This window comes from Sus scrofa, chromosome 5 (genome assembly GCF_000003025.6).
Source record: "Sus scrofa isolate TJ Tabasco breed Duroc chromosome 5, Sscrofa11.1, whole genome shotgun sequence".
NCBI classification, from domain to species: domain Eukaryota; kingdom Metazoa; phylum Chordata; class Mammalia; order Artiodactyla; family Suidae; genus Sus; species Sus scrofa.
In genome coordinates this window covers 57,009,449-57,033,613 of record NC_010447.5, presented here as the reverse complement: position 1 = coordinate 57,033,613, position 24,165 = coordinate 57,009,449, and the positions used below count along the sequence as shown (strand labels likewise).

Genomic DNA, 24,165 nt, shown 5'->3' with positions numbered 1-24,165 from the left:
TGAACTATCCTTAAATCCTCATGTGTTGAGAAAATCATTTACTCTGCACAATTTATTATGCTTGAGTTACTTTCTTGCCATACTTCCAGGAGAAAGAAGTGAGGGGGGCCAGCATTTTGCAGATTTTATGCTCCATATGTCTAAGGAAAAGCCCTCAGCGTCCCTGCAGTGGGTTAAGGATCCAGTGTTGCCGCAGCTGTGGCCTAGGTTACAGCTTCAGCTCAGATTTGATCCCTGGCCTGGGAGCTTCCAAAAAACAATCAACTTTTTGCATGGTTGCAGCAAAAAAGGAAAGAAAAAGCCTTTGAATGCAGAGATGGAGGGACTGTGTATGGCTGGGGATACATGGCCTTAAGTCAAGGGGACAGTGGGTCTAGTTGAAGGGCTGACATTTGTATTTATACAAATATTGTGTTTTATTTATATACTTTATATATTTATTTATATTTGTAATTTTTACCTCACCCAACACTACTGAGTCTACAAAATTTATTTCTCACTAATACCCGAAACCTCAAATTTATCTCCAAACTCATAGCCAGACCAAATTCTTCTAAATTATGATATAGTATTCCCTCTACTAAGTGGATTCTAGGGTCTTAGCAAGTTTGAGGGATGAGGGATGCATTCAATTTTTGTGAGAACTGGGTTTGGCATATTTTGATAACAAGAGCGGAATAAAACTTTATGCTTATAAATTAGAGGGGACTAAAAAAAATCAATCTTGAAGGACCCACATAGTTGATACTTACTCAGGTCAGAGGAACAACAGTGTATTTGGTGTATGGGTTCATATGAACAGGAAAATATACAAAACATTCCCACTTACCAGGATTCTCAGAACAGCCCATCACTGGATGGGAGCGAGTGGTAGTACTTACATAGCAGTAGTGATGAGAATAATTTCTAACAAGTACCTCCCTTCACAAGCATGATCACACATAACCCTTGTTGTAGATACCGTTAGACTTTTTTTTTAATTGAGGTAGAGTTAATTTCAAGGTCGTGTTAGTTTCAAGTATACAGAAGTGATACATATATATTCTTTTTATTATTCTTTTCCATTATAAATTATTAAAAGAGATTGAATAGAGTTCCCTGTGCTATATAGTAGGTCCTTGTTGTTTGCCTATTTATATGTAGTAGTGTATATCTGTTAATCCCAAACTCCTGGTTTATCCCCACCACCACCAAACACTTTGTGAGCAGAGAAAACCAGTGTTTAGCAAGTTTGTCTTGGGTCAGGTCCCTGAGTACCGGAGCCCAAGACAGGAATTGGGCTGTTGTCCAAGCCAGGGGATTTTTTGGAAAGTATAATCTGGGGTGAAATCTGTACGGGAATAGGGAAAGCAGGACAGACAGCACAGGGAAGCCACACACAGCTATGGGTTTGGCCAAAGTCTAGCCCCAGCCAGGTCCCTCGGACAGCACTGAAGCATGAATGACACCATAGCGCTGGCTTATTCTGGTTTTTGTGTCCAGATATCAGGAACTCATGAGCTGCAGGCTGCCCTCAGCCAGAGAACACAATCTCTCTCACTGTGAAAACAATTTCCAGCAAGGCAGCTTCCTTGGTTGGAGGAGGTGACGGAGCACCACTAGATGCTGTGAGCAGTGCCTTGGAAAGGGGTGCACCAGCCTGGCCAAGTGGCATCACCAGCATCTTACAGAGTTTAGTTCATTGCCCAGAGCTGCTGCAGAGCCAGGATGTAAACTCTGATCTGCTTAAACTCTTATCAGTACCCAGGCATGGATTAGCCTCTTTATCCTACTCTTTGGAGCTTTATACAATTAGCATTTTTCCCCCAGGGCCTTCTTTGTGCTAGACACAATACAGAGAGCTGGAAAGGGAGGTGTACCAACCAGGAGTGGTATGTGGCTTTACCATCGCCTGTGAGCTGCAGAGGCCTGAGCCATCCAGACAACAGAGTGAGATTAATGCTTGTTTTTCTCCCAAAGGCTGACGAGATGCAGGATGTGATGCATTTTAACTACACTGCGTGGCCTGATCACGGGGTGCCCACAGCCAATGCTGCGAAAGCATCCTGCAGTTTGTACACATGGTCCGACAGCAAGCTACGAAGAGCAAAGGCCCCATGATCGTGCACTGCAGGTAACCTCATCAAATGCAGTGTCAGTTAGGCACCAAAGGCTTTGTTTTCTAAAGGAAATTGCCCATACTTCCATAAACCTCTGATAAGATCGAATCAACAGTTAAATTAATTATGATTTTTTAAATGTATGATTAATTGCAGTCTTACTAGGGACATGACTTACTTATAATATGGCTATCGTACATCCTGTGGCATATGAGATGAATGTTATTTTCCCATTTTCAGATGAAAATTAAAAAAAAAAAAAACCTAAGGAGAAGAAAGGTTAAGGGAGTCACAGATCTTCTTGGACTTGGCATATGGAGGAGTTAATATTCAAAGCCCAGCACACCTGCCTCCAAAAGCCATGCTTTTAAGCACTGTGTGATAATATCCTATTCTATCAAGGATTTGGTGGAGATTATAACATAGCTAAACACAAGGTCAAATTAAAAATAGCCAATCAGACTGAGTGAAATAAGTCAGAAAGAGAAAGACAAATACCATATGATATTACTTATATCTGGAATCTAATAGACAGCACAAATGAACCTTTCCAAAGAAAAGAAAATCATGGACTTGGAGAATACACTTGTGGCTGCCCGGGGAGGGGGGGGGAGGGAGTGGGAGGGATCGGGAACTTGGGGTTAACAGATGCAAACTATTGCTCTTGGAATGGATTTACAATGAGATCCTGCTATGTAGCATTGAGAACTATGTCTAGATACATCGCAACACAACAATGGGAGGGAGAAGTATGTATACATGTATGTGTAACTTGGTCCCCATGCTGTACAGTGGAAAAATAAATGAAATAAATAAATAAATAAATAAATAGGCAGTCACAGCCCAGAGTAGTATCAATAGACATAAAACGGCAAGTGACATAATACTGGTGTAAAATATTTATGCAAATTCAAAAGAGCAGGGGGTATAAATGTGCCCCTACCATGTATAAGAGATAGAAGTGGGATAGAGATGTCAGAGGAGGCCTTGACAACCAATAATCCCAGATCTAATGCCTTGGCCTTAGTGAACTATAATAGCTAGAATTGTGTGTGTGTGAGAGAGACAGAGACAGAGAGAGACAGAGAGGAGTATGTGTCTCTCTGGAAAGAAAAATGCTTCATAAGCTACCAACTTTCTGTTGGTAGGAAGAATATCCTTGCTGTCAGTCATTCCTAGGTAAAAGCTTTACTTCACCAGATTATCTAGTCTTAAATTGCTTCTTTCCAAGTGCAAAAAATATAGTTGCTCAACCATGGGGTCAAACCCATGGATTCCTTTCATGCAAGTAGCAGGTACAGTTCCGGATGTGACTTTACCAGTGTTTACACTGACACGGGGCAATTCATCTGAGAAGCTAAGTCCTAAGAGGGAAGAGTTGTCTGGTAGAAAAAGCAAACCAGACAACTAAATTCATGATTTTTCATGTTGGAGTTCTCTCCCAAAAAATCCCACATGTATATTGGTTTGGATTTCTCTTTTCTCATATTGCCTCATAATCCAGAGTTTAGACCCAGTTGGCACTTCAACCTGTGAGTGATTGGAGGAAAAGAAGAACTCACTTTACTGTAACATTGGGGACTGTGGTGGACAACTGGTCAACCTATATCCTGCCACTTCCCTTTGCACTCTGAGCACTGGGATCTGGGGATTGGAAGAGACTGGGTCCAAACGTTAAACTTGATTTTGAGTCAAAGACCTAAATGTAGACATCTCCTGGGAGGCTGAGGCAGACCAGCGTCCACTAGCAGGGCGGATATGCTCTAAGGAAGGTCTGGAAGAGGAACTCAACCTAGGGTTGAAGGCACAAATCACTAGCACCCCAGCACTAGAGCTGAGGCCTGGGCATCTCACTTGGACTTTCTAGCTGGGCTTAACACCGAGGCTACTCAGAAGACTGGGATTATTTATGTGTATTGGCTCCCAGAAGGCAGGAACCAGCTCTCCAGCAGACTCCATATGGAATCATTACTTTATTAAGAAATAGAGACCCTGGGGGCCGGAAGGGCAGATGTGGCCAAGGCAGTGTAGACCCATACCTCTTTAAGGGGGTAGCAGTGATAGGACTGTGACATTAGGAGACATACCAACCACAACTGCATCCTTAAAAATCAGTTCAGTGGGAAATATTGCCAGTTTAGTCTTTTTTCTCAAGGATGCTACCCGTAAGTTGTTTTTTTTTAAATCATCCATTTCTTTCTAACAGTGTAGGAGCACTAAGTGATGTGCTGTGGGGATCTCTTTTGCAGTGCTGGAGTTGGAAGGACAGGAACCTTCATCGCCCTGGACAGGCTCCTGCAGCACATCCGGGACCATGAGTTTGTCGACATCCTAGGGCTGGTGTCAGATATGCGGTCATACCGGATGTCTATGGTACAGACAGAGGTAGGGATGCAATCATAGCATATTTTTAAATTTGCCCTTGACTGAAAATTTTCCTGTTATACAATCTCGTGTTTCAAAACTATTGTCTTGAATTTTGTGTTTGTTTCCGCCATTCCTGGTTTCTTATTGTGCATGTTCAAACTGTTCCAAGGTATAAAAGAAACAGCCACTTTTACTGGCTTCACGCACCCTTCAGTAGTCCAGAGCACATGGCTGTATCTATAATGGAATAAAAGCCCTTTGAACAGACTGAGAGTTCAGCAAAGGTAGCAGCCAATCTAGCTAATGCCACCAACTGGAGACTTTGGAACTGATGTGATTTAATTCTTTTTAAAGTACTAGATTTGATTCAATGAGTTTGTCATTAGTTTGTCCTTCATGTGATGCTCTATCCAAGTTCACTTTTGATGATAATATGGATTGAACTTATGCTTTCTGTCCCCCTTGTGATTTTTTTTTGTTTTTCTGCTGTACAGCAGACCCAGTTGTGTGTGTGTGTGTGTGTGTGTGTGTGTGTGTGTATTGCTTTTTAGGGCCACACCTGCAGCATATGAAGTTCCCAGGCTAGGGGTCGAATCGAAGTTTCAGCTGCTGGGCTGCACCACAGCCACAGCAACTCGGGATCCGACCCACATCTGTGAACTACACCACAGCTCACAGCAATGCTGGATCCTTAACCCACTGAGCGAGGCCAGGGATTGAACCCTCCTCCTCATGGATACTAGTCGGGCTCGCTACCACTAAGTCACAATGGGAACTCATATATATTCTTTTTTTCACACTCTCTTCCATCACGGTCTATCGCAAGAGATTGAATATAGTTTCTGTGATGTAGAGCAGGATCTCATTGACTATACATTCTAAATTGAGTAGTTTGCATCTACTAACCCAAACTCCCAGATCATCCCACTCCCTCCCCTCTTCCCCTTGGCAACCACAAGTCTGTTCTCTGTGTCCGTTCCGTGAGTCTGTTTCTGTTTATGGATGGTTTCATTTGTCCCCCCCCCCTTATGATTTTACGGATTTCCAGCCCCTAATCTACCAGCACAGTCTGTTCCCTTGATCTAAATGAATGGATTCATCATTGCAACAACATGGAGGCATTCCCAGAAATATCCATCAGTGTTACAGGCTCCTCTTCCTCCTATTCTCCCAAGCGCTCTCTTCCTTTGAAGCCTTAAAATGCACTCAGGCTGGAGCGGCAGCCCCAGGCCGGTGCCTGCAGACAGTATTACACAAGCACCAGAGCAGCAGTGGGTGTGTACCAGTGTGGGCCGCAAACATAAGCACAGTAGTTTCTTCGTAATCTTAGTCACCCAGCCGTATACTCACAACTTCTTAGCTTCAAGCGAACAATAATCCTTTTTCTCAAGGAGTGTGTGTGGGAGGAACACTCGTGGAATAGAACACAGCCTGTCCTGACCTTTGACTAAATTCCCAAGGAATTGAAAACTGCCTTAATCTTCCCCACGCCTTTCCTACAAATCACCACTAGATGTCAGTATAACTCAAAAGCCTGCAGGTCCAGGCTCCTGTCTCAGTGTTTCTGGTTTCCCCTTTCCCACCCTTTTTTCTTTTCTCTCTTGTTTCCCCATCCTATCTGATGACCAAGGCTTGGCACAGCCATTCCAATGTGTTTATTTCTGAACTACAGCAAGATTGTGGCACTTTGGAAAGACTAGCTCATTTAACATTCAGATGGCTCACGGATGTTTCGGAAGCAAGGCATCTATTAGTGTCTTGAGCCCACTCGCATCCAAGTCCTGCTGCCTTCTAATTTACTGCTGTGGGGACGTGAACATTACCTTGTTGTCACAAGCTTAAAATGTCCTGGGCTTCCCAGAGAAGCCCAACTACCTAGTGATTAAATGGTGCTTTATGAATCCATCCATATTTTTGGCTTTCACTTCCGTAAATCTATATCCTACTATGCTAGTGACACTCCTTATTATGTATGTTAATCCCCAAGCTTCAAAGAGCCACTCCTTATTTTAAGTATTTGGGATTTGATGAAATGTCTGCCCCCATTGACTTAATTTATACCTTTTATAACTTTATAGACTTTGATTATAGCCTTTTTTGCTTTCAACTTTCCAACTACAGAATCTTAATCCCTTTTTAAAAACTACCTTCACATGGCAGACCCTCCAACCAATTTCCAGCACCATGATCCTTCTGCAGGTATGGCAATCATACGAGACTAGGGCAGCCACCATGCACCTTGTTGCATAGCTGAGAAAAAGTTGTTTTCTCCTCTAACTTTCTTTCCTGAAATTTTGATGACCTCTTTGTTTATGGCAGCATTTTAGGTTGACATCTCCAGGGAAATAGCCTTTTTTAAGTATGCTATCCCTTCCCTGAACTCTCGTGGGAAAATTCAAAGTCAGCAGAAGATGCACAGGTCACCACAGGTTACTGATTTTTCCCAAACATTCCAGCTTCACTCTAGAGTTCCCTCGGGATTTTTGCAGTGATCCTCTCCAGTTTATTTACTTATGTCAGTTTTATTAGTTTTATCTAGAACATCTTGTCCATTGACTTACCTCTGTTTTTCCTCACTCCTCTGCTCTTCGTGGTTCAACTTGGATTTTGAATGTTAGGATGTTCCTAACATCTTCCTTGAGCCCAGTTCATGCCCCAGTCCTGCTGCCTCCTAGGTTACTGATGGTAATGAGTAAAAAGCAGAGTAAAAAATTATTTTCTTCAGCTTCATGACCCCAGAGCACTCCTTTGACACTAATGATTTTCAAGAGGCCAGAATGATTCTCCAGCTGATTTCTGAGCCAGTGTATATATATAGGAACCATAGTGTGTGGTGTATGAGTGACCTCCCATGCTGGTTTCTAATTTTCCTATGTCCTCTTGACTGCCTGTCACCTTGATTCTACCACCCCCACCCCCCCACTCTACAACCAACAGAGGCCATTGACTCATTTGACCCTGTCTTCAGATGCACATTTCAGGTCCCTGCAGCACGCTACATGGACTGTGTTTTAACAAGCCCTCTTCCCCTTTCTCTGTGGATAGGCATGCTGTGTAGACTCCTGCATGAGAGTAGCAAGGGGTAGTCAGAGAATAGGGTCATCAGGCCAGACCCTGCAAGAGGCCAGGGGCCCAGGCGATCACTGTACAATGTGCTTCACCTCCCAGAGCTCCCACTCCTCATTCAAAATGTGTCAAAGACAACATTCATGCATTATTTGTTGTAAAGTATACATTAGGTAAATCCCTATCATCAAAATAAATGCTTTGAAACTGAGAAGTACTGCATGTGGACAGCCTTCACCTCTCCTGGGCTCTCTTCTTTCTTTTTATTTCTTAACTTTGTGTGTGTGTGTGTGTGTGTGTGTGTGTGTGTGTGTGTGGCACCTATGGCATGTGGAAAGTCCCCAGCCAGGGATTGAACCCACATCACAGCAGCAATCCAAGCCACAGCAGTCACAATGCCAGATCCTTAACCCAATGAGCCACTAGGGAACTCTCTCTTCTATTTTCATCAAAGGTTTTTTTTTTAATTTTCCTGGAATAAGCTTTTCCTGGAGGTCAGCTAGGGCCTTGCTTTGGGCAGCCAGTCCTCCTGATTGTTAGCTTAGATTTCTCAGGAACTCTCAGAGATGTGCCTTTAAATAGTCTTTTGTTTACTTTTCCTGTGGCCCGCTACAAAGTTTTTTTGTTTTTTCACACAAAGTTTGGCCCCTGCAAGATTATGGGTTGAGAAACCAGGCATTCTCTGTCTTTATCAATGCCCCGTGCCTGACTCAACACCAGAAACAACAAAGGGATGTGTCATAACAAGAAGGGGAATCTCAATTACTGATGTGATATTGTCACAATAAAAGGGAATGTCTCCAAATTGTGTTGAAAAATACAGTCAATCTAGGGAAATTTGAAGTATTTAAACTTATCCTCTGTATGAAGTTGTCATACAAAAGCCTCTTGAAATCCTATGGGTATCTTAACTGGTTCTTATTGAAAGGTTATTTCCAATGGTGTTACTTAGAGAGAAACTCTGGGAAATAAGAAGGAGAAAGTCTGTGATATGACCTTGACTTCATGGCACAAAGACAGCTCTCCTCAATAGTTTGGCATAACTCATCTCAGACTTCACTCAAGGAGAATTTTCACACCGTTTTTCTTATATGCTCTACATGTATATGCTAATTTTGCCTTCTGATTTTTCATTCAACATTTTTCTGCATGAATCAGCCCAAATTGCCTAAAACTCTGTAAGTCTCATTTAAAGACTGAATAATGTTTCGTTTTACATATGTCATTGTTTACTGAAAACATTCTCCTTTTTATAGGCCATTAAATTGGATTCTTTCCCACGTTCTTACTTCTATCTGTCCACAATGCTATTTATTAGCATTTTATTAATTTTACCTCCTCTAACAGTAGATAAAAATAATTGCTTCAACAGGTCAAATCATCATTGGATGTTACTTTTTCCTCAGCTTTGCTCACTTCATAGGTAAAAAAGTTGTTTTTGGTTTACATTTTTTAAATGCCTGACCATATTTGCACTTGTTTTATATTTTCTCATTTTACTTCAAAAAATATTTAATAAGCACAGACTAACTGCTAGGCATTAGGAGGAAAAAGACACAGTCCCTGCCCTGTGGAAATATTTAGTCTAGCGGTATATTTTATTTATTTGTCAGTTTAAGCGTGCATATTACTGATTTGGATAAATTTTAAACAAAAATACAAGTATCAACACTTGCCATAATTCTAGAAACTATTTTTCCCTCTCAGTTTCTGGTTTGCTCTGTATTTTATTCTTTTTACTGCTTTTTACATACAGTAGTTTGAAATTTTTATTTGTCATTTACTATTCAAAGTTTAGAAAGTTCTTCCTTAACATAATCAGAGAGGAAATAACCCATATTTTCTTCATATTTTTATGGCTTAATTTATTAAGCTTTCTGGAATTTACTTCAGTGTATTATTATGAAGTGATGCACCATTTTTTTTTCAAAAGAGCCCCATCATTTATTGATTGAATATTCACTGCCTTTAGCATTAAGTAGTGATAGTGTGAGCCCTATTGTTACTTTCCTTGGCGGGGGCAGTGGAGGGGGGCCACACCAGTGGAATGCTTCCAGGCCAAGGATTGAATTCCAGCCACAGCAATGACAACGCTGCCTTCTTTATCTGATGAGCCACCAGGGAACTCCTGAGCCCTGTTATTAATAAAAATTTCTTTGAGAGGTCCCACTGCGGTGCAGTGGGTTAAGGATCCAGCATTGCCTCAGCTGTACCGTAGGTCACAGCTGTAGCTCTGATTTGATCCCTGGCCTGGAAACTTCCATATGCCATGGATTTAGCTGAAAAAAGATATATATTTACAACTGATTCTCTTGGATTCCTAGTTATAAAATTGTGTCTCACAAATAATGAAAACTGTTTCCTTGACATCACATCCTAGTATTTAACCCTGCCACAATATTAAAATACTATTTTTTTTGCACAAAGCTATCTTGCTCTAAAATATGCCTTTGTCTGCTGCTCCAGGAGCAGTACATTTTTATCCACCAGTGTGTGCAACTCATGTGGATGAAGAAGAAGCAGCAGTTCTGCATCAGTGATGTCATCTATGAGAATGTCAGCAAGTCCTAGTTCAGAATCTGGACCAGTAAGTACAGAAGAGCCCATCACGGGCGCCCTGTCTTAGAACAACGAGAGAAGATATGATGGGATACATCAGAAGGCAGCAGGCAGCTATGAGTACTGACCCTGAGGCCGCAGAGGTGGTCACAGGGAGGCAGTTGTAGGGAGAGGCAAATACCATTAGTGAAGTTCAGAGCTTCAGGGCACCTTGGTTGGCACATGTGGCAGATGCAGGAGCTTCGGCAATTCGTGAAGATTTGACCTCCATTCCTTCACCCCGAACCTTAAATTACTCTGATCCTAGATCTGTGCCTTGATATCAGGAGATTACCATCCAACTCTACTTATTTAGATAGTTTATGGAAATATTTAATTGATTTTAAGGGCCATATAAAGGGTTGCAAAGAAAGCAGGAGTTGAAGTAGACACCCCAAAGAAGAAAAACAATATTGACAATAGTCTCAGGATAGCAGAGTTTTGAAATGCTTTGATCTCATTCATTAAGTGAGCACTTACTTGAGAACTTCGTCAAAAAAGATCATGACAGAGGCAATGCCTTGGGCAGTTGCCTAGGAGTTCAGATTTTGGAGCTATAAATAATCTTGGCTGAAGTAACAAGTAATCTTCAAATTCGACTCAGTAAACAGAGCATGGGATGTGTGTAAATATACAGAGACTGGTGGAGGGGACCATTGACAGGGTGGGGAGAGGGCAGGGGTGTCTCGTGGAAGAGCTATAGAAGGATATGGACCAGTGGGTACCAGGCTAGGACTAGCATTGGACCTTTATGTCCATCAACAAAGAGAGACAGAGGCAGGAGGAGACAGGAATGATAAAGAATAAGGAAAGACAGAGACAAATTTGTAGCAGATAGAGGGAAAGACATTCAGAGCCACAGAAAGGAGGCCTTACAGAAAGATGGACAGATAAACCGACATCCACACAGGCTGTGGGACTGAGTGTAAGGAAGAGCTAGTCATGGAGTTAGAAGGATCACTGTACTTCCTGCAGATCTGTTGGTGACCCTCTCGCAGGCTGCTTATTCTCTCTCTTTCTCTCTCTCTCTCTCATTCACAGGACAGGACATCCTCCCTTGCTTCCAGAATTTTGGGGGGCCCTACTAGCCATTTGCTAAAAAGAGCCCTGCTTTGTAAAATGTGGCCAAGGAAATAACTTCTCTCATAGAAGCACCAGGACGACTTAGCCTTAAAGAGCCTACAGTGTCTTTTGGACTCTTTCACTTCTGGACATTCATTAACTGGACACCAGAAAGATCCAGATGCTCTGCAAAGGGCAGGAAGCACAACCCTTCTGAAGGGTTTTGCTAGCCCTTTGCTGGTTGGGCTGAGTTTTGGGGTTGTTGTTTTTAAGTGCAATAATTTCTGTGTATGTGTGATTTTATCAGAATGTTGAATTGTTTTCTGCCCACGCCATTGATCAAGCTCATAGCCCAAGCAGGAACAAGCATTGTGAGTGTCAAATTGTACCTCATTGTTTAAAAGAGGCATGGCCACACATGAAGAAATGGGATTTTGCTTCAAGGAAATTGAACCGGTGGTATCCGTACTCCAACACAAGCGGGGAGGGTGGATGGGGGAAGAGAGAGAGGTTCTCCCCACAGATCGACTGCGAATCTTTTCCAAATATGAAAATCTGTAACTCAGCTTCAAAGTAGAATAGAAAAAAAAATTTAAGTCTTAATTCTTCTAGTTTTGGATTTTTTTTTTTCCTTACTAACCATTAACTGTCTCTTCCTTGGCCCTTCTGGACTAATGTCACTGTCCAGATTCTTTTTCAACAAACTAGAACTGGTTCTGAAGACTTTTGAAGTCTGAATCTTTAGACTTGTTGCCGTGTGAGCAATCTTGGTGCCTACAGTTTGCATTCCTTTTTCTGTTGACCTGCATACATGTAAAAGCTATTTCTTTGTGAACCATGGGCTGTGACCATGCACTTTCCCCCAAAGAGCTGGGAATTTATGAAGTTACGGCAATGAACTGCAGCATGCTAGGACAATTATTTGGCTACTTTTTTCCCCTTGGGTAATACTGTCAAGCATCTCTATGGATTCCGACAGAGATTTCTTCCTGTTTTGTTTTCTTTGGGGTTGTCAGTTTCATTTTAACCTGTGCAACTAGTAACATTTGATTCTTTGCATTTTGTATAATTATGGTACATGGTCTTGTATTGTGACATGAACGCTGTCAAAATGGACCACTATGGCATGGAGAAGCCTGTTACTTTGTGTCACATCCTGAGAAAGAAGAGGTGATGGCTCCACAAAGGAAAACACTTTTGAGTTGAAAGTAAACATAAGCTGGCTGCTTCCTTGTGGCAGCATGGCTATCGGAGCCTTCTGTGTGTGTTTCTGGAGGCTGTGCCCCCCTCTCTGTGCATCTGCTCACTGCCCCTTGCCTGTGCTCCCCTCTTTCCTCAGTATCTTCATGAAGCCATGTTTGTGGGATCAGTGTCCTATTTTATCAGTGACCTTAGTGACGGTGAAGGATGCCAAGTGAACAGCTCTGCACCCCACTGTCTCTTGTCACTGAGAAGGGCTGGCCACAGCAGAGCTTGGCACAGTTCTTTGCAAGACCAGGCCGGTGAGTCTCAGGTTCACCTCAAGGAGGGGCGGGGACGGCAGAGGAGGTCCAGACCCTGCAGGTTAACAGCTTGGGCTCCCTGGGCACTGTCAGCTTTTACTCACCTCCCTTCCTGCCTTCTCACCTCCCTGCTGCCACCTCTTTCTCTTCTCACTCCCACCCCTTTACATCCTGTCTTGGACATGTGGAGAATGTGTCACTCCATTCTCAGGAACACACACAGCTAAAGCAAGTGGCAAGTGTATGTGCGACATCCTTAGGTTTTTGCCCAGGGACTGGTCAGGAGGGGAGTGTGTGACTTTGGGTGATCTGATAAGACCCATGGGGATGCTGGTGCCCTTCCCGCTTTCACAGACAGGAACGTCACTTCCCTGAAACTTAAAGCACCCTGTAAATATTTTATGATTTTTCTTGAGCACCACTTCGAGGTAGGGATCAAATAGTCCCAGATCAGTTTTCCCAAAAGAAAAGATGAAGTATCCAGGGTTAGACTGAAGATGCAGAGTTTAGAAAACAGGGCACACGAGGTGCTCGATCAGATTGTTCTTTCCAGGGTCTCTGCAGCCATCACTGCTCCCTGTACACCAGTGCTTCTGAAGTTGTAGAGCTGATGGTAGGAAAAGCATCCATCTGTCAGAAGACTTGAGTTTTAATCCCAACAGGTGACTCTGCAGTTTATCGCTCCTGAGTCTCTGTTAATGAACTGTGGAATTACCTAGTAATAGCACCATATTTCACAGGTATAAAGGTTATCAGATAGGATTATTCGGGAGTTCCCTGGTGACCTAGCAGGTTAAGGATCCTACATCGTCACTGCTGTGGCTCAAGTTTGCTGCTGTGGTGTGGATTCAATCCCTGGCCCGGGGAACTTCTGCATGCTGTGGATGTGGCCAAAAAAAAAAAAAAAGATTCACACAACGATGTTTGTATCTGATTCATTCATAGGTCCTAGGGGCCCTCAAATCAGCTTAATTTTCACCCTTAAGAATTTAGAGAGAGTTCCCATTGTGGCTCAGTGGTAACTAACCCAACTATTACCCATGAGGATGCGGGTTCAATCCCTGGCTTCACTTGGTAAGTTAAGGATTCAGTATTGCTGTGGCTGTGGTGTAGGCCAGCAGCTGCAGCTCCAATTAACCCCTAGCCTGGGAACTTCCATATGCCATGGGTGTGGCCCTAAAAAGAAAAAAAAGAAAAAAAAGAATTCAGAGCAGAGGCAGAGGCAGCCAGGGCCTCTGAGTTATTAAGATTTTTTTAATCATCTGAGAAGTGTTAGAATACACTGAATATGGAGGCATTATCATATGCAATTCAAAGTAGCCTACATGGTGCATAGAAGGAGCTGAAGATTTTGGAATAACAAAATATTTAACTTGGAGTGCTACTGAGTTCAAATTGCTTGGCTGCAAAAGCCGATTTCTGAAGTTAATCAAGAAACTACCACTATGTTCCCATTTAAAAATGTAACATTTAACATATATCTATCCCTACATATTATATGGTTTTATTTAACTTGAAAAGGGGAGAAAGTGATGGGTGGCAACCTTTTTTGAAGGGGGAAAGTGTTCTAAATCTGAGTTAATAATTTTCTGCTACGAAGTTAATATTGTCCCCATGTTAAAAATTAGAAAACTGTTAGGTTTTTTAAAAAACTCTTATAAAATCTTTAATAGGATATTATAATCTCTCCCCTCTTCTAAAATCTGTCTCTGCCCCCAGAAAGGTGATCCATCTCTCAAAGGCTGTGGTGTCAACATGTAAAGCAGGGGCCGGAGATTTTGGATCTGATTTTTTTTTTTTTTTTTTTTTTTGCAGACCATGTGAGAGCTGTTTGCTAGAGGGCTGGCTCTCAGCCAGAAGGGTAGAGTTACTGAATTTAGTCTCTAAGAGCCAAAATCCTCCCTGCTTTCTAGCAAGGAGGCCTTCCTTCCACCTCGGGAAATGTCTGATGTAATGTGCTTCAAATGAGCTGGCTCGTTTCCTAGCTCACCGCTCACTAGCCCGGGGCTTGGCACAGGCTCAGAGCTCAGAGGCCATGTCCAGCACTGAATATAACATCTACTTTGGCTAAAGGGATTAGAAAGCAGCAAAAACATAACCCACATGCATTTCTTCCTCTGGGTTTTAACAGCCCCACTTGGATACATTGGAAGGAAATGTAAAAGCCATGCTATCTGTGACTCGGTCTTCCAGAATAGCAGAATGTTTCTTTTCAGTTTCCATTGATGATTATCACAGGGCCTGATCCTGGTGGGCTACTCAGGTCAAGATGGAATGTCATGTTTAGACTTGGGGGTTGTATTATGAGGGACATTAACAAACTGAAGGTTGTCCAGGGCAGGGTCACCCGAACCATTAGGTTTGTGGAAAACAAACGTCACAATCACAAGACTTGGGACAAGTGGGGCTGTTAAGCCTAGAGTCAAGGAAGAGTCACCAGTTCATTCAATCATTTGTTCAACAAATATTTATCTAATAATGTTGAATGAATCAATCAATCAACCAATGAAAGATTTTTGACCATATTCAGTAAAGTAGGCACCAGAACTACAAATGGTGCCATATACGAACTTGTAAAAATAAATTAGGGAATCGGAGTTGTTTTGTTGTTGGAAGGACCAAGAAAACATTCATCAAGACTTTTTCAACGTTCTTCACTTACATATCTCAAATATGTCCATATATCTTATGCAATAACACCTTTTCTTCCAATGGCTTATAGGACAGAAATAGCAAGTGTTCATTGTTTTTGCTGCTCATCAATCACCATGGACCCCGACATGGTCTTTCCTTTTTTTTTTTTTTTTTTTTTTGGGCTTGTCACATGGCATGTGGGAAGTTTCCAGGCCAGGGATCAAAACTGTGCCATAGCAGCAACCCAAACCACAGCAGTGACAACACTGGATCCTTAATCCGGATGTGCCACAAGGGAATTACGTATCCTTCCCATTTGATGAGAGTCACCAAGCTAGCCCACTCGCCTGTTCAAAACACCACTCCCATCCACCATATCCCTGGCATGGCTGATTTTACCATATGGAACATTTCCAGTGTGCTTCTGGAATTGCCACCTCTGAGGTAGCCTATTGCTTCATTCATCAGAAAGCATTTCCTTCTTTTGCCTACACATCTAAGGACCTCATTAACATTAAGAATGTGTGACTTTAGGATTTTCTATTGTGTCTCAGCAGAAACAAACTGGACTAGTATCCATGAGGATGCGGTTCGATCCCTGGCCTTGCTCAGTGGGTTAAGGATCCGATGTTGCCGTGAAATGTGGTGTAGTTCGAAGACACGGCTCCAATCCGAGTTGCTGTGGCTGTGGTGTAGGCCAGCAGCTGTAGCTCCGATTTGACTCCTAGCCTGGGAACTTCCATATGCTGTAGGAGAAGCCCTAAAAACCAAAACCAAAGCAAAACAAAACAAAAAAACAGAATGTATGGCTCTATACCTCTCACAGACATAGGCTTGAAGAACGAATTGACTCTCCCATTTTGCTAAAAGGGCAGGCTCTGTGGGCATGCCACTGCTCAGAGCTGCCTTGAAGAGAGGTCTGTTTCCAACCTTTCCATCTGGGAAATAGTAAGTTTCCAACCCTCAAACAAAATCATGTGTTTACTCAACTTCCCAGGCCAGGCACTGTGGAAGGGGCTGGGGCTATGAAGATGGATGGGACAAGGTCACTGCTAGGAGGAATTTACTTTCTGGTAGGGGATGATGGAACAGATACTAAGGGCAACAGAGTATTTCAGATAATGTGCTAGAAATACATAAAGCATCCAATGTGCACCCAAGAGGACAGGTGATTTCTTTCTGGGAGGGTCAAGGAAGGATATACTGCCACACTCAAGTATTAAAGACAGAGTACTGGTGACGCACACTCACCTGGCATTCAGCAAGCATTCATAAAACACCCTAAGCATCAGTCACCAGGGCCACAGAAGTAAACAAACCTCGGAATCTACCTTCTGAAGCTTTCCTTCCTGGCTGACTCCAAAATGACAGTTTCTTTCCAGGCCTCCACAAGCAGGTTCCAGCTCATAACGTTTGTTTTTTTAAATTTTTTTAAAGTATAGTTGATTTACAATGTTGTATCAATTTCTGCTGTACAGCAAAGTGACCCAGTCATACATATATATACATTCTTTTCTCATATTATCTTCCATCATGTTCTATCACAAGAGATTGGATACAGTTTCCTGTGCGATACAGTAGGACCACATTGCGAATCCATTCTAAATTCAGTAGTTTGCATCTGCTAACCCCAAACTTCCAGTCTATCCCACTCCCTCTACCCTCCCCCTTGGCAAGCACAAGTCTGTTCTCCATGTCTATTTCTGTTTTGTAAATAGGTTCATTTGTGGCATAGTTTAGATTCCACACATAAGTGATATCATATAGTATTTGTCTTTCTGACTTATTTCACTCATGTGTTATTCCATGGAATCAGGTAGATTTGTTGTGACTGCAAATGTAACTGAGCACATTGGGGCTACCTTTCCCAGGCACTCACAGTCAGTTCTGTTCAATGGAAGATAGTCAGAAGTGGTAGACTCCACTCCCTGGCCCCTGGCCCCCGGCCCCTGAAAATCAGCCCCCAGGAGCAATTTTCCTTACTCTCCTTCTTTTCCTCCCTCTCTCCATCTATCTACCATCTCCAGATGGAGATGGTGGTACCAAAAAGATGGAGGGAGGCTGGGCCCTTGAACCACCACCTGGAGGAGAAACACCTGCCTGCATCAAGTAATACATTTCCACCGTGACATCACTGACACTTTGGGACTGCCGGCCATGGCCATCAGTGTGCCCTTAACTAAGCTGGCAGCACAAGGAAAACCTTCACAACCATGCTCCATCTCAGTTACCACGGGAGTTTTTCAGGGTGGTATATGACTACCCAATAATGTTCCCAGAAGACAGGTTAAAAATGAGACAGAACAGAGAGAAGGTAACTCCCAAGGCAATTAAGGGTTCAGGGAAAGACCCCAGAACCATGATGTTTCTTTTAAAAAGCAAGCTTTTCAAAGTTCCCAGCGTGACTCAGTGGAAATGAACCTGGCTAGTATCCGTGAGGATGCAGACTCAATCCCTGGCCTCACTCCGTGGGTTAAGGATCCTGTGTTGCTGTAGCTGTGGTGTAGGCTGGCAGCTGCAGCTCTGATTGGACCCTTAGCCTGGGAACTTCCATATGCCATGGGTGCGACATAAATAAATAAATAAATAAATAAATAAATGTCTATGGATATATTTTACTCCTCTCCAGAAGTGGTTTTCCTCCAAGTTATATCTCTCCTCCTCTTTTTTTTTTTTGTTGTCCCTTTACCAACCCCGTAACAAGACGATTGCTTAGGAAGCCCGCTCAAATTTTTGAACTACATGCAAAGCTCTGAATGTGAGTCCTGGGTTCCAATGATAAACAGGCCCCAGAGTGGTCCCATGTCAGTGAAAGCTCATACGGATGGGGGGCCTTGAGACTTGGTCTGTGAGGAGAAGCTGAGACTGGGTGTCATGGTGAGTCTAGAGCAGTGGAGAGGAGTTCAAAGCCAGCTGACACAGCGTGCTTTTGTTCAGTTCTACGGACTCCAAAAAGTCCAAAAGGGCTGTTTCAAAAGGGAAAGGTTAACTGCAACCACAACTGCTTGTACAAACACAAACAACAGAATGGTCTTGGAGGATTCTTTCATGTTCAAAACCAACTAATCACATCCTCCCTTAACTTGTGAACCTGGGAAGCAGGGCAGCACAGAGCCCAGCAGTATAGCAGATGGAAGGGTTTAGACCAAGAGACTGTGGTTGGGAGAGAAACTCAAGCTAAGACTCGGCACCTGACTGTGATTCAGTGCTCTCATCTGTGAAATGGATGCAGTGATGGGAGCTTTCTCACGGGGCTTCAGGAAAATAACGAAGATAATGTGTAAGGGGCTAATAACAGTACCTGGAATAACTTAGTGTATTACATGGCTCTCCAGGACAAGAAAACCTCCCATCATCTTCGAAGCCCATCTTAGAATTCTGGAATACATTTCACACGAGCATCTGAAGCTGGTGCCTGCCCTGTGCTGGCTCCATTTCTCTAGGGTGACAGCTGAACACTCTCTCCCACCCCACCCCCCAATAGCCACAGATCTTGGGATATAAAAGAGGTGCAGCCTGTGACCCAAGGAGGACCTTCTTGTCATCGGCACATGGTGCCAAAGCAGGTACTGATCCTCCAGATAAGAGTCCTGGACGGCCCACACCTGGCTTTCAACTTGGATTTTCCACTATCGAGTGAATCAGCAATGTGTCCAGGGCACCAAAGCCACACTAGCAGGTTTCCCAGCAAAGTTATGCCAGGGCCTGGTCCACCTTCAGTGACAATGTCTTGCAACAGTTCAGGCCATCTGTGCACATTTGTGGCAATAAAACTCTGTCTCAAAAGCTGGCTAACCTCTTCTAGAACAAAAAAGCCAATGTGTCCAAACCGTAATATGTAAGACCCGTAATATGTAAGTACACCTGGGTAGAGTCAAGAGTAGAGGCTTGAAGTGGGCAGGTGACGCTTGTGAACCAGCTGCCTTGTTCATGAGTGGGAATAGGATGAGCTTCCTCCACAGGCTTGCGCTGAGGGCGCCTAGGTGTGATGCCTGGTGGTTTGGGGCCGCAAAGTGTCATGCGTGAAAGAGTTACAGTCTTTCGAGTCACAGCAGCCTGTGCTCTGATGCCCAGCAGCCTATGGGAAGTCACCTACTATCTGTGAGCCTCAGCACACCCACGAAAGCCAAAGCACTACTTTGTGGAGCTGCGGTAAAACTTAGAGCTGGTTGTGTACAGTACTAGCTGAGGGCCTGGCAGAGTTAGCATGGAATAGATGCTGACTTCTTCCCCAGCTCTCGATCTCTCTCTCTGCATATTTGGACCACCAAACCCTCCTACTATCCCAGTACCCAGACAGGTGCCAAGTGAGCATGTCCAGCTGATTCCTCGACCACCCTGGGCACCCTGACCAGGAGACTGAATCCACCAGGCCTGCTCCCCACAGCATTGTAACAACCCTCTGTGCTAAGTGTGTGAGAGAGCTCTGCACACATGTTGTGGGAACTCAGTCTGACAAATGCTAAAGAAGTGGGGAGCATCCAGGCAAACCCAGAGAGATGTTTTAATTTACGTGAGGTAATCCACTGTGCATTCACTGAGGCATAAAATAGCAATAGTTATTTCATTTTTTATCCACAGCAGATAAAAGTTCTCAGGCCAGGGATCAAACCCACATCATAGCAGTACCTGCACCACAGCAGGGCCAATGCCAGATCCTTAACCCCTGAGCCACCAGGGAACTCCTCTTTTTTTTTTTTCCAAGACAAATGAAATGCTTTACCCAAAGTCTACATTCTTCCCTCACAAAGGCTATTTTAAAGAAGAGGCACTAAACTAACTTTCCTGTTAGTTCCTAGTAAACTGTGTCCTGTATCCTGTGAGGCTGCAGGATACTGGGTGGCTACATGTTACTAATGTGCTAGACCTTCTTGCCACACTAAGTGCTGTGTTTTGTAAGCCAGACAGCAGATCATGGCAGTTGAGAGAGCCTTCATGGAGGAGGGATTCTAAGGGACCTCGGGGACCCTCCCAGAGTATTGGCTTCTTCAGCTTGTTTTCTGTCCTCAACCTGCAAACAGAAAGGAACAAAGAGGCCAGGATTTCCAATGAAGCTCCAGGCCTCCTCTTTGCAGCTTCAATGAGAGAAACTGCTTTTTTCTATTTTATATGGTGGGATCCTATATAAAACTTCACATTTTAAAAAATGCTTTTTTCTGCTTAAAAAAATTATTGGAGTTCCTGTTGTGGTGCAGAAGAAAGGAATATGACTAGTATCCAGGGGGATGCAGGTTCAATCCCTGGCTTTGCTCAGTGGGTCGGGGATCCGGCATTTCCATGAGATGTGTTATAGGTTGCAGATGTGGTTCAGATCCTGCATTGCTGTGGCTATGGAGTAAGCCGGCAGCTACAGCTTTGATTCAACCCCTAGCCTGGGAACTTCCATATGCTGCGGGTGCAGCCCTAAAAAGCAAAAATCAAAAAAAAAAAAAATCTCATATCCTGATCTGTTATATCTGAGAGAAAAGAAGATTAGCAAGTTGTACAGAAGTCACAGAGAGTTGGTTCACATAGTAAGTCGTTCCACTTACTGTGTGACAAGCTACTTAACTTTTATCTGAGTTTCAATTTCCTTATTTGTAAAGTGATACAAGACAAAGTTTTCAGCACATGTGAGTTCAGTTCATTTTTTTTTCTTTTATATTTTCTTTCTATGGCTGCACCTGCACCATATGGAAGTTCCTGGGCTAGGGGTCGAATTGGAACTGCAGCTGCCCACCTACACCACAGCCACAGCAACACAGGATCTGAGCCACATTTGTGACCTACACTGCAGCTTGTGGCAATGCTGGATCCTTAACCCACTGAGTGAGGCCAGGGATTGAACCTGCATCCTCACGGACATTATGTTGGGTTCATTATGTGGTTCCACTGAGCCACAATGGGAACTTCCCCTGTTTTCCTTTCTTTAAAAATAGATGGGAGGGAAGAAAGTCTTACTGTATGATTCCAACTCAGAGTAAGAAACCATAAAATAGGACTGTGTATATGTGTGTGTGTCTGTGTCTGTGTTTTATTCCCATATTTTCCATCACTGAAAGAGATTGTGTATTCATTTGGGGAGATAACAGGAATGACTGAAGCTGCAGAAATTATATACGACTCCATAGCCATCCTTCAGTGACAAGACTGACTGCTTCAGGATTGTCCCAGGTAGGGCAGACCAGAAAAGCAGCAGGAATTGGGCCAAGTGCCTGGGACCTCAGTCAGGAAGGAAAGAGCCCAAGCGACCAGCTTGGACCAGGACCATCTGGGCCCAGTAGGAGCCCTGGTTCACTGCCCACTTCATCCCAGCACCAAACTAAATGCAATATGCCTAAGGCTCATCAGGAAGCATCTTAGCTGTTAAAATATCCCCATTGATACAGAAATCAAGATTCAGGACCTCACTTCCCTTGGAACACCTGATAAATGCATCTGACCCCAATTCAGTTTAGAGTTAAAAAGTAGATGGTTCTCAGTAATCACTTTTATCTTAGAGTTTTACTAGCTTTTTATTTGATAGCCTTTCATTCACAAACATGATGTGATAAATCTGAACATTTGGGTACTCGAAAATATTTTTTTTCCTTGGTTACTACGGACACCTCGATCCAAAAACTAAGGATTTCTCATAAAACTGAGCTCAGAGCACTGGCTTCTTCAGCTTCTTTTCCAACCAAAACTTGCAAACAGAAAGGAACAAAGAAGCCAGGAAAGGAGGTTGTGAGGTGGTGTGGGCGTAGGTCCTAGAGGGGCCTGGGGAAAAGAAGGGATTAAGGAACCAAGATGGTGGAAAGACAATGGGTCGGGTTGGTGGGGGAAAGATGGGGGTACAGACTAAAATTCCTGTCTGCCACCTAGAATTCCTGGAAACAGAACCCTTCTCTGGAAATTGCCTACAGCAACGGCAGCTTTTTGAGCATGTTATATTTTGTTTTAAATAAGGAAAAGAAGATCCATGGGAAGGATGGTAGGATGGTAACTATCTTCCCCTCCTGATTCATTCCCAGGGGCCCTTTGCACAATCCTACACAGATCTCTGAGTGGAAGCTCAAAAGCTATGCCTTTTGGGAAAAAACAAAAAAACAAAAAACCCTCAATGTCAGAAGTATAAAATCACAGCCTCTTGGAAATAAAATCACTGCAGTTTTAGGGTGTAATTTTGCCCCAGGAGACCAATAAGACTATCACCAGGGATAAATACAGCAAGCTGCAAACAGTTCTTTAGATTATAGGCTCCCCTAACGGCAGAGGCTATATCCAGGATTCTCTTTGAATATTCACTTCTTAAAGAAGACACCTACAAAATGTTTACTGAATGAACATTGTCTTTTCTTACTTGGAAGCAACCAATCTTTACTTTTAAAAAATCCCTTTAGTGAATCTGCACAACTTTCTGACATTGTTCCACCCTCCGTATATAAGCATTGAGAAGTGCGAGAGAAGAACAGCCTAGGAGCATCTCCATCTAGCAGCAATTTTTTTTTTTTCTTTCTTGGTGACCCGGCAGCATATGAAGTTCCCAGGCTAGAGATAAGATCCAAGCCACAGGTGCAACCTATGCCACATCTGCCGCAATGCCAGATCCTTAACCCATTGTGCTAAGCTGGGAATCGAACCTGTGTCCTGGAGCTCCAGAGACACTGCCAATCCCATTGTGTCATAACAGGAACTCCAGCAATTTTTCATTTTAGAAAGCAAGTGAATCTTTCTTATAAATTTTCCTAGAGAAAAGTAGGAGAGGAAGAGTTTTAAGTGACTAGAGCCTCTCTCACATTAGCTTCTCATGATCCTGTGCCTCTTGAAGGCAGGGGAGGGAAAGAGACAAAATTTACTGGTTATCTTTTATAAGCAGTACAAGAGTACAATCCTTGGGATAAGGAAACTCACTGGTTCTTGACGTGAGGATAATTCCCCAAAGGTAGTGTAGCCATTAGGATCCAAAAAGGGCAAGTTAGTCCTGCTGAGCTGAGGAGGAGAAGATAAGAATTCAGGGCACTGGAAGTGGCTGGAAATTCTGAAAAGGAGCACCATAGTAGAAGCATTTTTGCAGAGAGCAGTTGCAGAAATCTGTAAGTGAATCTACCCAGCTCGTATAGGGCAGCATCACCCAGTGCTTACTAGGGTGGCTGCTGCAAGGTTAAGAGTGGAATAGGGCTATCGGAGGTCACTGTGCTGGGAGATATTAAAGGGTCAGCCCAGCAAAAGTGAAGAGACCTGTTTCATAACTTTTAAGACCTGGGGTATCCAGCTGAGATACAAAATAACCTGGGAATTCATCCAAAAAAGGGGGGCATGTCTAGTAAGGACTCCACTACTTGACTACTCTTGATAGGTACAGACAAAGCCTGAAATCAAGTCCTGACAAGATTTGCAGAGGATAGTTTATAGACTGAATCTCATCACATTAGAAGGAAGATCTTGGAAAACACACTGAATGTGCCATAATTCATCCTGGCAAAGCATAAAACAAACAAAGCTACATAAGCTCAAAGTGACCAGCCAATACAGAATTGCTTGCTAGAACAAGAATAAACATTCTTCCAAGGAAGACAACATATTCTAAAATATCTAAAACATTGTCTATAATATCAAGAGTATATAATAAATAATTACTACATATGTAAATAGGACCTATAGTGGAGGAGGAAAAAGGCAGTCACTAGAAACTGAACCTAGATGGCCCAAATGTTGTATTTAGCAGATAAAGAAGTCTTTATGTGTTATGGAAATAAAAGAAAGTTGCTCAAAGAATTAAAGGGAAATATTATCTTAATGAGGGAACAGACAGTCTCAGTAGAGAAATGTAAGCTATATAAAACAACTAAATGTAAATTCTAGAACTGATAAAATGT

The 24,165-nt window shown here is 43.0% G+C and overlaps 1 protein-coding gene across 1 annotated transcript in view; it reads left to right on the top strand.

Moving 5' to 3' along the window:
- PTPRO (protein tyrosine phosphatase, receptor type O) overlaps nucleotides 1–11,795 on the top strand; it is a 241,577-nt gene extending 229,782 nt beyond the window's left edge. Inside the window, 5 exon segments of the mRNA XM_003126453.4 lie at nucleotides 1,960–2,032; nucleotides 2,035–2,113; nucleotides 4,349–4,484; nucleotides 9,999–10,119; nucleotides 11,172–11,795. Coding sequence (XP_003126501.2) covers nucleotides 1,960–2,032; nucleotides 2,035–2,113; nucleotides 4,349–4,484; nucleotides 9,999–10,103 — 393 coding nt within the window. The 3' untranslated portion in view covers nucleotides 10,104–10,119; nucleotides 11,172–11,795.